General features: G+C 41.2%; 1 protein-coding gene across 2 annotated transcripts in view; it reads left to right on the forward strand.

Annotated features, from left to right (window-relative positions):
- Positions 1-15,486, forward strand: part of MED1 (mediator complex subunit 1) — a 45,487-nt gene extending 30,001 nt beyond the window's left edge. The window contains exons 14-18 of one of the 2 annotated variants that reach the window (XM_063138494.1): positions 2,683-2,884; positions 6,819-6,914; positions 7,031-7,136; positions 8,883-10,819; positions 10,989-11,118. In XM_063138494.1, the coding sequence (XP_062994564.1) occupies positions 2,683-2,884; positions 6,819-6,914; positions 7,031-7,136; positions 8,883-10,819; positions 10,989-11,026 (2,379 nt within the window). In that variant the 3' untranslated portion in view covers positions 11,027-11,118. Of the gene's footprint in view, positions 1-2,682; positions 2,885-6,818; positions 6,915-7,030; positions 7,137-8,882 lie in introns of both variants that reach the window. The other variant, XM_063138493.1, reaches the window with a different exon arrangement.
- Positions 15,487-16,018: the final 532 nt, after the last annotated feature.

Raw genomic sequence — 16,018 nt, forward strand, 5'->3', positions numbered from 1 at the left:
CAAAGCCCCTAAAAGTCCCTTTTTTTAAAATCCTAGGTTCCCTAAAGTTCCTAAAAATGGGTATATGAATATTTTTTTGAATAATTTATGTAATTTTTTTATGATTTTCAGTATAATTTTTTAGGCAAGTTGCAGCAACTCATACCCAATGTCTTTAAAAATTGGTAAGTTTCAACCTTTCGTCCCTGGTACAACATTTTATTTCACAGTTTTTTGAATATTTTCTTGTGGCAACATGTTGACTAATTTTTTCAAAACCTTTGGCAACATTTATTTTAGAGACACAAAAGTATATTATGTATACTTCAGTGTCAGTTATAATTTTTGCCCATGTCCCGATTTGATGTCCAAGTGAATCCTTTTGTAGCAACCTATCTTTACTAGGACGGCGGTTCCCCATTTAACAAAGTTAAACTTTTGACCTAATTTTTTTCATATCTTCTCCAAGCACCTATAACAAAAAAACAACCTTCGCCCTTCAATAACCTAACAGTCTCGGGATGGAAAAAACACAAGAAGTGGCCAAGGGAGACCCACAGGAAAGAAGAAAGGTTACTGCTGCCACAAGAAATGGAAGAAACGCCAACCAAAGAGGAAAGGCTCCAGGACCAAATAATAATAATAATAATAATAATAATAATAATAATAATAACAACAACAACAACAACAACAACAACAACAACAACAACTAGGGGAAAGGGCCCTGAAGAGGCAATTTAACTTTGTACCCAGGACGAAAGGTTGGAACTTACCAGTTTTTAAAGACATCGGGCCTGAATTGCTGCAAATTGCCTAAAAAATTATATTGAAAATCATTAAAAAAATACTCAAAAAACTTTATTTTGGTTGTTATTATTATTATTATTATTATTTATTTATTTATATAGCACCATCAATGTACATGGTGCTGTACAGAGTAAAACAGTAAATAGCAAGACCCTGCGATGAACTTAAAAGTTGAGTTAAAGTTAAAAGACAAGCTAAAATTGAACTTAAAGAGTTAATATGCATTGAAAAGAGTTTTTTAAAAAGTTTTTTGGTTGACCTTAACCGTCTTAGTGGTAGGGTGGTGTTTTTGTTTTGTTTTTTTTTAAAAAAAACACATTCTTTTAAGTGACATTTTTGTTGTTTCTATAGCTTTTATGAGGTCCCTATTTTGGTCCCTTTGTTTGACCTGAAAGTACCCTAAAGCCCCTAAAATATACCTGAATATGGAGTATGAGCCCTGCATAGTCTACATGAGTTCTTCTTTATTTCTCACCAACCCCCACCCTTCTTCTGTGCTGTGTTATATAATTTTATTTTATTTTATTTTATTTATTTATTACATTTTTATACCGCCCAATAGCCGAAGCTCTCTGGGTGGTTCACAAAAATTAAAACCATAATAAAACAACCAACAGGTTAAAAACACAAATACAAATTACAGTATAAAAAGCACAACCAGCTTTTTCTTGACTTCCAGCCTGGAATCCAATTGTTTTTTAGTAGGGGATTCTGGAAATTAAGAAAGATAAAAGTGTGGTTGTTTTTTGTTTTGTTTTTTTGCCCTCAATAGTGCAAGAAGGGGTGTGGGGGGTACTTCAAGGAATGCATCTTCCTCTCCTACCTAGAAATTTATAATAAAGGGCTTAAGCAAGGTCATTCCCTTTTCTCTTCCTCCTCCATCGTCCATACCATCAGTTTCCTTTCTCTTCTCAACTGACATCTAAATATTTCCTAGAAGCTTTTTTTTACAGTTTTTTGAAAATATCCGTTGCTTTTAATTTGTAAACTTATCTACTTAGAGAGTCTATGAGTATGTGGGAACTGCTGTTTTTAACTTTTGTAAACTGCCCAGAGAGCTTCAGCTATGGGGTGGTATATAAATGTAACAAATAAATAAATAAATTTAGACGGCCCCTTTTCCTTTCCTTCCAAACTGATAGGCACCGTACGCTCCAGGTTTGCTATTAACAGAGGATAATGATCCTACTTCCCTTCATAGTGGGTGGGGGCAGGGCCTTGGTCTAAAGTGAATGGGGGCAATCCATGTTCAACAAACTCCATTTTTGTTAGTAATAAGTCAGATCAGCAAAATATATTTTTTCCTGAACACTTTTGGCTGTGTGGCTTTGTATACTAATATTTCCCACTATCTCTCGTCAGAAGACAGATTTAGATGCCACAGTTACTAATTTTTTAAAAAGTGCCTGTAAAAGTGTAATGAGTTGGCAGAAAGGTATCGCTTTTCTTCTCAGTATCAGTTTAATTATTTTACTAAGAAAGCAATATAATAGGGCCCCGAACAAAGTGGGCAATATGGCCTTCCCCAATGTAGTGCCCTGCAGATGTTTCGGGCTACAACTCCCGTCATCTCTCATCATTGACCATGCTGGCTGGGATTGATGTGAGTTGTAGTCCAAAGCATCTGGATGACACCAAGCTGCGTAAGGCTGGTTTATGGCATATCACTGGGTCCCACGTTATTTGATGGACAAAAACACACATAAAAGTATTTTAAAGAAATAATGTAGTTTTGTTGTTTTTGAAAAATAGTGGTTCAGTTTGCATCTCCTGGCTATACATGCTGTTGTAGCATTCATCAGTGTTTTACTAGTAATAAATATTATTGCACTTATACCCTGCATTTTTTTCCTCCAAGGAACCCAATGAGATTGTGTGTGTTTATTCCCATGTCAGGCTTTGCCAGGACAACAACACTGCTACTTCCTCAACAAAGATGCCCCCTTGCCAGATGGACGAAGCCTTCAGGGGACTCTACTTAGCAAAATTGCTTTCCACTATCCTAGTCGAGTGCCTCTCATCCTCAATATGATTCGGCATCAGGTGGCCTACAATACGCTGATAGGCAGCTGTGTCAAGCGAACAATCTTAAAAGAAGGTGAGTGCTGACCACTGTACATTGCCTGAACTGTTTTTGAAAGATTTATGTTGTAACTTGAAATAGACAATTACTGACATGTTCATCCCAAAGAATAAAAGGTGAAATGTAGATATGGTGATGTGTTTAATTTGGCCAGTATCCATTAGTTTAAAAAGCTATCTTTTTAGTTCCACAGATGTTCTTTAGGCAGAATCCTTACTTACAAATATTTGTGATCATTCCAGGAACACTGAAGTAAAGTTACAACTGTACTGCACTTAGGGCATCTGCCTTTTTGCCAGTCAGCAAATATTTTAAATAAATGTTTGATGCTTGCAGCCTGCGTCTTTATTGACCTTGTCAAAGTGCTAGATAGTGTAAGCAGGCATGTACCAAATAACCAGTAGGAGTCCAAGTTCCTGGATCCCATTCTGGTAGGCAGGAAGCCAAGGTGTCCAATTGTGTCATTCTGCAAACTCAAATAGTGCTAGCAGAGTTCTGTTGAATCTTTCCATTGCACAAGCAGTTGTCCATTGTGGTTGTGCAACCAGTTGTACAACAACTAAAGTTACGTTTTGCAAGCACAATTGTGTAGCCCATTGTGCATTATGCTTGTGCATTTCAGCCAGTTGTATGTACCTCTTGTGAAGCCAGTTGCACAATCGATTGCACAACAGGTTGCACAAGAGTCATGTGCAACAATTTACATAAGAGTTACACACAATGGCTTGCACAACTGTGCATGTGCAAACATAACTAGTTGAATTTTTCCCTTGCGCATAGTTCAGAACATAGTTTCAGCTAGCACAACATGATTTGCACTAATGGAATGACATAGTTGGATATTGGCCCAAGCAAGGAAGTATAAAGAAAAAGATGACAAACCTCAAAACAAACTGGGCATCTGGATGTTAGTAGGCAAAGGCCACAACCCACAGAAATAATATTTATTTTATTAAAATTAATAGACCATGTTTCTTTCTAAAGGAAACCCAAAGCAGCTTGTCATGCAAAAAGTATTGGTTCTCCCGCTATTCAGCACTGGTTAGGCCTCATCCTGAGTATTGCATCTAGTTCTGGGTACCGCATTTCAAGAAGGATGTAGATGAGCTGGAGCGCGTTCAGAGGAGGACAACAAGGATGATCAGGGTCTGGAAACAAAGCCGTATGAGGAGAGACTGTAAGAACTCGCCTTGTTTACTCAGGAGAAGAAAAGTTTGAGGGGAGACATGATAGCACACTTCAAGTACTTGAAAGGTTGTCACACAGAGGAAGGCCAGGATCTCTTCTCGATCATCCCAGAGTGCAGGACACGGAATAATAGGCTCAAGTTACATGAAGCCAGATTCCAGCTGGACATCAGGAAAAACTTCCTGATTGTTAGAGCAGTACAACAATGGAACCAGTTACCTAGGGAGGTTGTGGCCTTCAAGAGGCAGCTGGACAACCATCCGTCAGATATGCTTTAGGGTGGATTCTTGCATTGAGCAGGGGGTTGGACTCGATGGCCTTATAGACCCCTTCCAACTCTACGATTCTATGTTTCCATCTTTTTTTTTCTCCGTGGAGGCCAAGTGGCATACAGGAGATTTCTCATTTTATCCTCTCAGCAATTCTGTGAGGTAGGATTTGCTGAGATGGAGTGACTTGCATAAATCCATTGAGATTAATGATTTTGAACTTAAGTTTTCCACATCTAAAGTCTACACCACCCACTGCACTACAGATTGTGTGTCTCATTGAAGAAAATTATTGTCCTAAATGGCTGCAAAATCAAGCAGTGTTAGGTGCCTGGCCCCTGGCTTTCTTTGTAGCCAATCTGTCAAGCCTATTTCTAGTCAATTATTTTTATTATGCAAACTACTACAAACAAACAGGCCTTGCTTCCTGCTACAGACACTATCCTTATGCAACAATTGACAACAAGCTTTCCTAGCAAACTTTGCATAATTTTTTGCTTCTTTTAAATTTTGTTTTAACTGTTTTATTCTGTTTTTATTTTCATTTTATATTGTACACCGCTCCGAAATTTTTCAATAGGGAGCGGTATATAAATATTATAAATGAATAAATAATACTGTAGGCTTTAGCTAGCTACCTGAGTTAAAGCACCATAAAGGAGAGTTGCTACTAAACTAGTGCTGTCTACTAGAGACCCCTCTTTTCAGACCGAGTGACCTACCAAGCCCTGTTCTCAAGAGGGGGTTTTCTATAGGATCACCTCCCTTGCTGCAAATCTCTTGCAGCATCTCATGGCTTTGTCTTGCTCTTCTCTTTTCATCAGATGTCTAACCCTTGGGTCTTTTATTCTTACTCTTACTCTTTGTTAGGAGCCTGCGTTCCCACAGGTTTAGGAGAGGGTCTGGCTTGGCTGTCATCCAACTGATAAGGTTACAACTGGGCTTCACCCTCTCTTTCCCTATTATTCTTACCAGGGGCAGGGGGGCGTCGGTGCTCCTATTTATTTATTTATTATTTATTACATTTCTATACCACCCAATAGCCGGAGCTCTCTGGGCGGTTCACAAAAATTAAAACCATTCAAAGTATAAAACAACAGTATAAAACCATAATATAAAATACAATATAAAAGCTCAACCAGATAAAAACAGCAGCAATGCAAAATTACACCTTAATACATCAACAACTCCTTCTACCTCCCCTTACCTATCTGACTCAGAATCAGTTCCTATGTCTTCTTAGAGCGCATCTTCAAAAGTGCTAAGCACATTCCTTATAGGCAGGAGGGTAAACTACCTCACTGTGCATGAACAGATTTGACTTCAGTGTAGCCTGCCTCTTCAACAGCAGGAATGGCTCTGGTGCCAAGATAAAGCAAAACTCTGCCTAGGCACCTTGTCCTCATGAGCATATTGTTTCTTTGGATTTTGTCCAAAGGCTTCTGAGTCAAGCAGAACAAAAGGTGCCGAAATCCAGAATAAATGGCAGATTATTAGACCGGGGATGGGGATTTTAAACTAGGGATCTCATGCCCATTCTCCCCAAGCATCAAAGAAAAAATGATTTGCATAAACACATAGAAATGTGATTAAGACAACCAAAGTAAATCAGTTGACCCAATTCAAGTTTGTCCCAGGTCAGGGAACAGGAAGATCCATGGAATAGAGAGGAGGTGGGGTTGTGTGTTCTTATGTAATTAGAAAATTCCAAGGAAAGAAGCATTTCTGCAAAACCTACAACTTGATTCTAACCCCATTCGCTCAGAAGTAAACCCCATTGAAATCAGTGAGATTTCTTAATCATGGTGCTTAGAAATGCACCCCTGGCAATTGTTCTTTTGTTCTCCAGCACTTCCATCCAACTCATCTGAGGTAGGTCCTTCTTTAAACAGGACAAATTCAAAGGCTCCTTAATCCTACTCAGTTTTTACAAACTGGAGCTGATTTTTTATTTATTTATTTATTTATTATTGCATTTATATCCCACCTTTTTTCCTCTAAGGAACCCAAGGTGGTGTACATAATCCTCCTCCTCTCCATTTTATCCTCACAACAACAACCCTGTGAGGTAAGTTGGGCTGAGAGTTTGTGACTGCCCCAAAGCCACCCAGTGGGTTTCCATGGGGGAAACCAAGTGGGAACTAGAACTCGGATCTCCCGAATCCCAGTCAGACACTTTAGCCACTATACCACACTGGCTGTCACTGGATTTAAGGCCAGGCTTCTCAAAATGTGACCTAGATCTTCCTATGGAGGTGCTCAGGAAGACAAAAACTACTCCCTGACCAACTACTTCATTTCCCAAACCCAGATTTTCCAAATCCTAGTTGAGCTGCAAGAAATATTCTCTCTCTCTCTCTCTCTCTCATATATATTCCCCTGTAGGTTTAATGCCTTTCTTTCTGCAGCCCAAAGAGAACATACCTTCTAGACCCATGGCTAGGCATACCAAAGAGGTATTTCTATATTACCAAGCTCTTCTGTCTTTTCAGATTCCCCTGGCATCCTGCAGTTTGAAGTCTGTCCCTTGTCTGACTCCTGTTTCAGCGTGTCCTTTCAGCATCCTGTAAATGACTCCTTGGTTTGTGGTGAGTTGCAAGAAGAGAGGGTTTTCAGAAAAAGATGTATGTGTGAACAGGTGTTAGATAAAGATGGACCTATTTTCAATTTAACTCCCTCCCGGTGAACCCTTTGTGTCTTACAGTGGTGATGGATGTACAAGATTCTACCCACGTGAATTGCAAATTGTATAAAGGGCTCTCTGATGCACTCATCTGCACAGATGACTTCATTGCTAAAGTTGTTCAAAGGTATGTTATGCTTCTTAAGCCAGAACAAAAAGTGATCTTTGGAGACTGTGGTTAAATATAAATCTGAGATGTACTTAAATGAAAGTTGCACAGAGTGAAAAGGTCAGGAGAAAGTCTGGTGACTTTTCCCTACCATATATGTTCATATTAGGTTATCCTTATTTTTCTACTTGCATTCATTTTTCATGGTAGCAACAATAAAGCAGGAAAGGTCTACACACAGCAGATTCTTGTCAGTAATGAGAAGTCCTTCTGCAGCAATGGAATCCTGAACTTATTTTGCCTAATTGCTTCAGAGGTTCAGGAGTACAAGCGTTTCATCATTTCATACCGCAGAGACATCTTTTCTTCCGTCCAGGGTCGGATCTCCTGTTTTCCATCTTTAAATTCCTATGACCGTCCCATACCAATAAACCTCATCAAGGTTTGTGGTGTTGCCGAAAGTCCATCCACCTGTGATTTTTCTCCCCACTTTTGAGACCCTATTATAGTCCTCCTGAAAGTGGGTCAGGTTGCCACACTTTAAGGAACCCTATACTGATTGCCTAACAATACTTACTTTATTGTCTGCTTTATTGTCTTGGAAGGTATACCTTGCTCTTAAAGGCTCCTTACAGCTAAGAATTAGATTTGAGGTCAGCTTGTTTGGAAACTGTTAATTGTTCATAGGCTTTCTGTTGCACAGCAAAGGAGGGACAAACTCAGCCTATTTCTTTGTGGGCTGTTTAAAATGCTGGGATAAAAAGATAATAGTTTTCTTAATTGGCAGGAATTAGAGCCAGTGATATAAGGCTAGTTCACACATAGAATCATAGAATAGCAGAGTTGGAATGGGCCTATAAGACCATCGAGTCCAACCCCCTGCTCAATGCTTTTTTTTCTACAGCAACCTTCACCAACCTAGTGTCTTCCCTATGTTTTGTATGTCAGTTCCCATCAGTCTGAGTAAGCATTGCCAACGGTCAGGAATTGTAGTCCCAAGACGTTTGGAGAGTACCAGTTTGGGGAAGGCTGCAGTGCGTGTACACAATTATGTGAATAATGCATACATTTTATATTTCACTGTTTGTATTTTGCTGTGGCTGCACAATACGTGTCCACACAGTCAAATATGCATGTATTCTTCACTGGTGATGGTGTATATACATTATGTACACCTTTACCAAGTCTGAAGTGATATCTGTAGGAAGTATGTCAGAATTTGTTTTTCATTGGTGCAGAATATGCATTGAAAGAAAGGCAAGGAGAACCTAGGTCTCCATATCCCACACTTTACTTTCTGTCTCTAATTTGAGCTGAGTCCTTCAGTTTAGCATTTTCAAAAAGATGTTAGTATGTTTCATAAAGTTCCTTAGGTTATATTCACTTGATCAGTTGTGTGAGTTCAACAAACTCTTAATATGCTTTAATCTTGTTATTTTCATTGAATGAAGAATGGAAGAAGCACAAGTACTCTTTAAAGAGGAATCCATTCTCATGAAGGAAAGACGAGGGGAATGTTATTACATTAGGCAGCGTCCTTCCTTGTTTCCCAGGATGCTGGAGTCTTTCTCTCTAGAAAGAAGCATAGGAGTATACAGGACTCCTTACATAGTTTCTCAAATGATACAGAAATAGTTTAAATCTGTAGAAAATGTCTTAGCACTGTTCAGATTTGTTCATGAAAAGCTCTAGCTTTGAACTTATAGCAGAAAATTACTAAAGGGAGGATGCACTAAATGAGCTTTCCTGCACATTGTCTTGTAGATGCATGTCTATTCCTGTGACCATGAGAGCCATCCGGAGAAAGGCCGAGACAATCCAAGCAGACACACCAGCTTTGTCCCTCATTGCTGAGACAGTTGAAGACATGGTGAAGAAGAATCTGCCGCCTGCTAGCAGCCCAGGTTATGGAATGACCACTGGCAACAACCCAATGAGTGGCACCACCACCCCAACGAGCACTTTTCCTGGGGGCCCCATTTCCACCTTGTTCACCATGGGCATAAAAGAACGGCATGATTCAGTGGGCCATGGGGAGGACTTCAGCAAAGTGTCTCAGAACCCCATTCTTACGAGCTTGCTACAAATCACGGGCAATGTGGGGTCCACCATTGGCTCCAGTCCCACTCCTCCACACCATACACCTCCCCCTGTGTCATCTCCCGCAAGCAACACCAAGAACCACCCCATGCTCATGAACCTGTTGAAGGACAATCCAGCTCAAGATTTCTCAACTCTCTATGGGAGTAGCCCACTTGAAAGGCAAAACTCATCTTCTGGCTCCCCAAGAATGGAGATGGGGCCAGGGAGCAACAAGCAAAAGAAGAAGAAATCTCGTGTCCTAGTGGACAAACCAAAGCATCAGACTGAAGATGACTTCCAAAGAGAGCTGTTCTCCATGGATGTTGATTCCCAGAACCCCATCTTCGATGTCAATATGACTGCTGACACTTTAGATACTCCCCATATTACTCCAGCACCCAGTCAGTGCAGCACTCCACCAACAACCTATCCACAGTCTATGCCTCATGCCCAGGCGAGTATTCAGAGGATGGTCCGTCTCTCCAGTTCAGACAGCATTGGTGCTGATGTCACAGACATTCTTTCTGATATAGCAGAGGAAGCATCCAAGCTGCCAAGTTCAAATGAAGATTGCCCTCCTATTGGAACACCAGTAAGAGACTCATCTAGTTCAGGGCATTCCCAAAGCGCTCTGTTTGATCCTGATGTCTTTCAGTCAAACAACAGTGAAAACCCTTACACTGATCCAGCTGACCTGATTGCTGATGCCACTGTGAGCCCAAACAGCGATTCTTCAAATCAGTTTTTCCCTGATGGAGTTGATTTCAACCCTGACCTTCTGAACAGCCAGAGCCAAAGCGGTTTTGGAGAAGAGTATTTTGATGATAGCAGCCAGAGCGGAGACGCGGATGACTTCAAGGGCTTTGCACCGCAAACGATAAGTACTTTGGGCGTGCAAGTTCTGGGGGGAGATGGAGGGGAGGGTAAGTTCAAAACAAGTAGTCAAACGGACACAGTTGACTTTAGTATTATCACTGCTGCCAGCAAGGCTTTGGGAGCCTCTGATGTCATGGAGCATCATAGTGGAAGCCAGAGTCCCTTACTGAGTACAGGAGATTTGGGGAAGGAAAAGTCACAGAAGCGAGTTAAAGAGGGTAATGGTTCTGGGAGTTCTTTAACAGGTCCTGGGCTGGACGGCAAGGGTGGAAAACGCAGCCGCACCCCATCCAGTGATGGGAAGAGTAAAGAAAAGGTCCAGAAGCGGAGGAAGGTGGAGCCAGAAGGCAAATCTCCCTCTCATAGTTCATCCACCAGGCCTTTCACCCCACCAGCAAGCACAGGTGGCTCGAAATCTCCTGGAAGTTCAGGCAGGTCTCAAACACCCCCTGGGGTAGCCACTCCTCCCATCCCCAAAATCACCATCCAGATTCCCAAGGGAACAGTGACTGTTGGCAAACCATCCCATGGGCAGTACACAAGCAGTGGCTCAGTCTCCTCTTTGAGCAGCAAAGGTCATCACAGTCATTCCTCCTCCTCCTCTTCGTCGTCGTCGTCATCATCCTCGTCTTCTTCATCTTCCTCATCGACCTCGGGCAAAATAAAGAGCAGCAAGTCGGATGGGTCTTCTGGTTCCAAGATGAGCAGCAGCCTCTACTCGGGCCAAGGCGGCTCTGGATCAGGTCAGTCCAAAAGCTCCATCCAATCAGTGGGCAAGCCTGGGTCCTCCCCCATCACAAAACACGGCCTCAGCAGCGGCTCTGGAGGTACCAAGATCAAACCTCAAGGGAAGCCTTCATCGCTTATGAACCCTTCCATGAGTAAACCAAACATTTCTCCTTCTCATTCTAGACCCTCGGGCGGTTCTGACAAGCTGGCCTCTCCGATGAAACCCGTTCCAGGTACTCCCCCGTCGTCTAAAGCAAAGTCCCCTATTAGTTCCGGTTCTGGAGGCTCTCACATGTCTGGGGCAGGATCCAGCTCAAGCATGAAGTCCTCTTCAGGGATGGGATCCTCCGGTTCCATGTCTCAGAAGCCACCTCCTTCTTCAAATTCTTCAGCGGGATCTTCATCTTCCTTTTCATCTGGCAGTTCTTCCATGCCTTCATCTCAAAATCAGCACGGGAGTTCCAAAGGCAAGTCCCCAAGCCGGAACAAAAAGCCATCTTTGACTGCTGTCATTGACAAACTCAAGCATGGTGTCGTCACCAGTGGTCCTGGCGGGGAAGACTCTATGGACGGACAGATGGTGCAGAGTTCCAGTTCCTCAAGTCACTCCATGTCCTCCAAACATAACTTGTCAGGAGGTGAATTACAGGGGAAACGGGAAAGAATTGATAAGGAGAAATCCAAAGTTTCTGTTTCCGGGAGTTCCTCTGACTCTTCCAAGAAGGCATCTGATTCAAAGAATGTTGGAAGTACTGGAGTGGCCAAGATAATCATCAGCAAACATGATGGTGGCTCTCCTAGCATTAAAGCCAAAGTTACCTTGCAAAAACCTGGGGAAGGAGGTGGGGATGGCTTAAGGCCTCAGATGACATCTTCCAAAAGCTATGGATCGCCACATATAAGTGGGTCAACTCCAAAGCATGAGCGTTGTTCTCCCAGCCACAGTAAGTCTCCTGCATATACCCCCCAAAATATTGACAGCGAGAGTGAATCAGGATCATCTATCGCAGAGAAATCCTATCAGAACAGCCCCAGCTCCGATGATGGAATTAGGCCTCTTCCAGAATATAGCTCAGAAAAGCATAAGAAACACAAAAAGGAAAAGAAGAAAGTGAAAGATAAAGACCGGGACAGGGATCGTGACAAAGAGAGGGACAAAAAGAAAACGCACAGCATTAAACCAGAAAGCTGGTCCAAATCTCCCATCTCCTCAGAACAGTCTCTGTCTATGACAAGCGGTGCCATTCTTACATCAGATAGGCCATCCAGGCCCAGCCCTGATTTTTTGATTGGGGAGGATGATGATCTCATGGATGTTGCTCTGATAAGAAATTGAGAACATTTGCAGGGGTGGGGGATGTTTCATTTTTAATGTTTTTAAGTTGAGAGTGTTCACCACACTCAAATGGGTTCGAGTAAAAACAAATCTTTTGATTTGGATAGCTCTTGTTAGAGCTAAGTAAGCAATTTATTTTTAAGCCCTCATATGTGCTTCCATCTAATCTGAGTTTCTACTACAAAGAATTGATGCACCAAACTATTAGGTTTGCCACTTGCCCCCAGAGTCACATGCCTGTGGACTTATAAGATAGAACTGAAACTCATATGCTAAATATTTTACCTGTTTTAGTAGAATCAGATTTTTCTCACACACCATGGATTTTAGGAACATTTCTATTTTGGTGCGTGTTTTTTAACATTAGTGTCATTTATAATTTAAGTTTGGCTGGGTTCTATGCATAGGAAGAGTATTTCCATTAAAAATATCACAGGTGGAATTAATTCATTGCCTGCTAACTTCCCACTTCCTTAAGGTGCTCTTTACTATTTCCCGTTAAAATTAAAATCTGAGAAACAGTGTGTTCAACAGGTAACACCATGTTTTGGTCCTCATCCAGATGGTGAAGTATTTTGACATAGATGTGTTATGCCTTTACAGTCATTTGACTTAATATTTCTGTTATAATATAGGTTTATTTTAATATACTCACAAAAGCTCTGTTGGCTTTCATGGATGTCTTCTGTGTGTTGTAAGTGGGTAGTAAATAACTTCAACTTAATGAGAACAGAAAAGTAAAGTTTTGATCAGAGTCCCTGGGGTGTAACATTTTTGACTGCTCAGCCCCTGTAATTTGGATTTACATATAAACCAACCTGGGAGAGAATACAGTTAAAATTAGTTGGGAGTTATGCTTTTTTGCTTCAGTGGATCTAGCTTATTGGCATTATGGGTGTGGAATCCGTTCCCTTTCTGATAGGAGAGCCATTGCAGCATGTCTCTGTTCCACACAACTCCAAAAATTAAGAGCCTTGAATTCAAATGGGAGGAGTCCACAGTGCAGCTGCTTCTTTGGACAGTGTTGCCTTGGCTTCCAGGAGGGATGGCTGCATCATTAACTTTTCCTACATGACTTCAATGTTTCATTACTAGAACAGCATGGTAAGCAGCTACATTAGAAATGAGGAGACTTTAGTTGTCAAAGTATGTGTTTCTATAATGTACACTCCAGTTCCCATCTTGTTACAAATTGAGGGAAACATTCCAGAACTTTTTCTTAAGTGCAATCTGTATCCAGTGCTCTCATAGTGAATTAAGGTGGACCTCTGTCTGACAGCTGATGCCTCATTCTCTTAAGTATCTTCATATGAAACTTTGCCCAGTATTCCAGAGAGTAGGGCAGCCCCATATCACACAGAGCTCCATGTGTGTATTAGAATGTCTGGATTGAGCATTGACAGTATACAATCACCCACAGGCACAACAGAGGCTCCAGGACTGTGTCATGCATCCCAAACTGTTTGCACCCTTGTAGGGTATTACATGTGGTAGATTCTCTCTACTTGTAAAGCTAAAGATACTTGGACACAAAGGGCAAAATCCAACGCTGCCCTTGTGCACATGGCCAGCCCAGTCATTCCTAGTCTGCGGCCAGGCCCTACCACTTGCAGATTGAGAATTTAGTGTTTCTTGAGGCAAGCCCCAGAACGAGCGGAAATGCTCATTTCTAGAAGAGGGCGGGTCAGTGGAGCTTGCTAAGGGAGTTCCACTGACCTGCCCCCTTCCAGAAATGAACATTTCTACTCATTTTGGGGCTTGCCTCCAGAAGCATTACATTTTCGTTCTGCAAGTGGCAGGGGCTGCTTGCAGACTGGAAGTGATGAGGCTGGCTGTGTGTGAACCTGAATCTGGGACCAGTTCCGCTAACACTTGGGCAGTATTGGATTCCGCCCAAAGACAGAAAACTGTACAGGTTTTCCTGGATTCGTATTCCTGCTTCCAGTGTTTCTAAAACACTGAAAATAATAAATTCAGAGAAGTGACATGATTCTCTTACTGCAGGAGACTGTGGAATGTGCACAAGGCCTATAAAACACCAAGACATTTTTAATTGTGACATCCATTATAGTGGAACCACATCATATAATATAATACTATATCTGCTCAGGCCGCTGCAAGTTATCTGTTTAATTACCATAGTATTTATTTAGGGAAGTTGGGTTTTGAACAACAGAGTGCAATTCTCAAATTGGGAGGCTGTTCAACGCTTTGGAAAACCTTGATATATCCCAGCAGCAGCAGCATCTCAATGGTGTTTTCATAATGGGGCAACTTTTATCTCATGCATGGTGGAATTGTTGAAAGTATTTGCCGGATTGTGCGTAGCAATGGAATACAGTTGGTCCTCTTGAGTACTGATACTGTCTAATTTATACTCTAAAATATTAAAAGAGGTATTGGCTCTTGAGCCATAATTCTACTAAATCTTTTAGAGTGACTACTAGTTTGGGCCCCAAAGTCAAACATCATCCAAAATTATTTCTGTTATACTTTTCAATGGACAAGTAGCAGTCTTGATTAGCAGTCTTTTGAGTTATGCAAAAAAGCTTCAGGCTAAGAACAAGACTTGATCCAGTGCATCTCATGTGCAGCACCCACTCATGAAGGGGTTCCTTATAGGGCACTCTGGCAGACCATTATGGGGAATGAGATGGTGGGCGCAGATCTTCCATTTCTCATATGTAAGTGCCCAGACATGTGTGCTGGGTGGGGGAGATGGGGGGAGGGGGATTCATTGTGTCCAGCGGGATAACTGCACAGTTTGGATTGAGCCAAATGAGTTTGATGCAAGTCTAAAGCCTGCTGTCATACCAATAAATGAATAATTCTGTAACCTCTTACTATCATTCAAAAAGAATGTTGTGAAGTTTTATAGCTTGTTTTTAATAAATGATACCCCTTTCCCCCTCAGCAGTGATGTCCCCCCATCACCTCAGGAATGAAGAAAGGTAGACCTTCAAATAAGTTTCACTAAATACAATAGGGTACATATGTCAGTATCGCACAATCACATTCTGTGTTAAAAGATCTTGTGTATTTCTAAAAGTGCATTTAATTGTTCAAAATATTTTACATCTTTCAGTATTGTAAAGACAAACAATAAAATATGGTAAACACCCAAATCTTTTAATGTCATTTGGAGCTGCTTACAAATTAAAGGGTTGGCTTTTTCCTTTTAATGTAAATAGCATGTCCTTTACTCTTATTCTGTGAACAATTGTGTAAATGCTGGTTCTGATGACTTGTGGGGTGAGCAGAGGAATACAATGTGTTCTTAGTTTTTTTGAAAGTATTTCAAACCACATGTTGATTTTAAATGCCAATAAATCTGTTTGGTAGAAATGTTTGTTTCATCTCAATTACTGCACTTAAATTGTTTTCTATCTGGAAGAAGTTTTGATGATCAAGTAAGTACTACATTGGAAAGAGTCCTCCTTTGAAATGTTGACTTCAAAACTATTACAAGACTGAAAGTTTGCACCCATCACCACATCTGTAATATTCATTTAGTGCTGACTTTGATAGATGCTGAATAACGACAGAAATGACATGGTCCCCTTTCCAGGAGAGTTCTCCGTCAAACCTGTGTTATACCCATTTTCCCAGGTTTTGGGGTGCCTGTGTAATAATCCAGGTTTTACTGCATGCGTGGAGTGTACTGATGACCACATTTTCTTGCGGTTACAGCTGCTACATGATTGATTTTCTCACTGCTTTTTTATTTTTCTTCAGTGTTCATACTGTGTTTCCTGAATATTTTATTTGTGTCAGTAGGAGAATTAATGGAATATAGACTTACAGTATGATGAAGATATAGGAGCGGGGTGGGTGGAGTTATTTGGAAGACAACTTGTCCAGCACTACTGTGCTGCCT

Source organism: Elgaria multicarinata, chromosome 11 (genome assembly GCF_023053635.1).
Source record: "Elgaria multicarinata webbii isolate HBS135686 ecotype San Diego chromosome 11, rElgMul1.1.pri, whole genome shotgun sequence".
In the NCBI taxonomy this organism is placed as follows: Eukaryota; Metazoa; Chordata; class Lepidosauria; order Squamata; family Anguidae; genus Elgaria; species Elgaria multicarinata.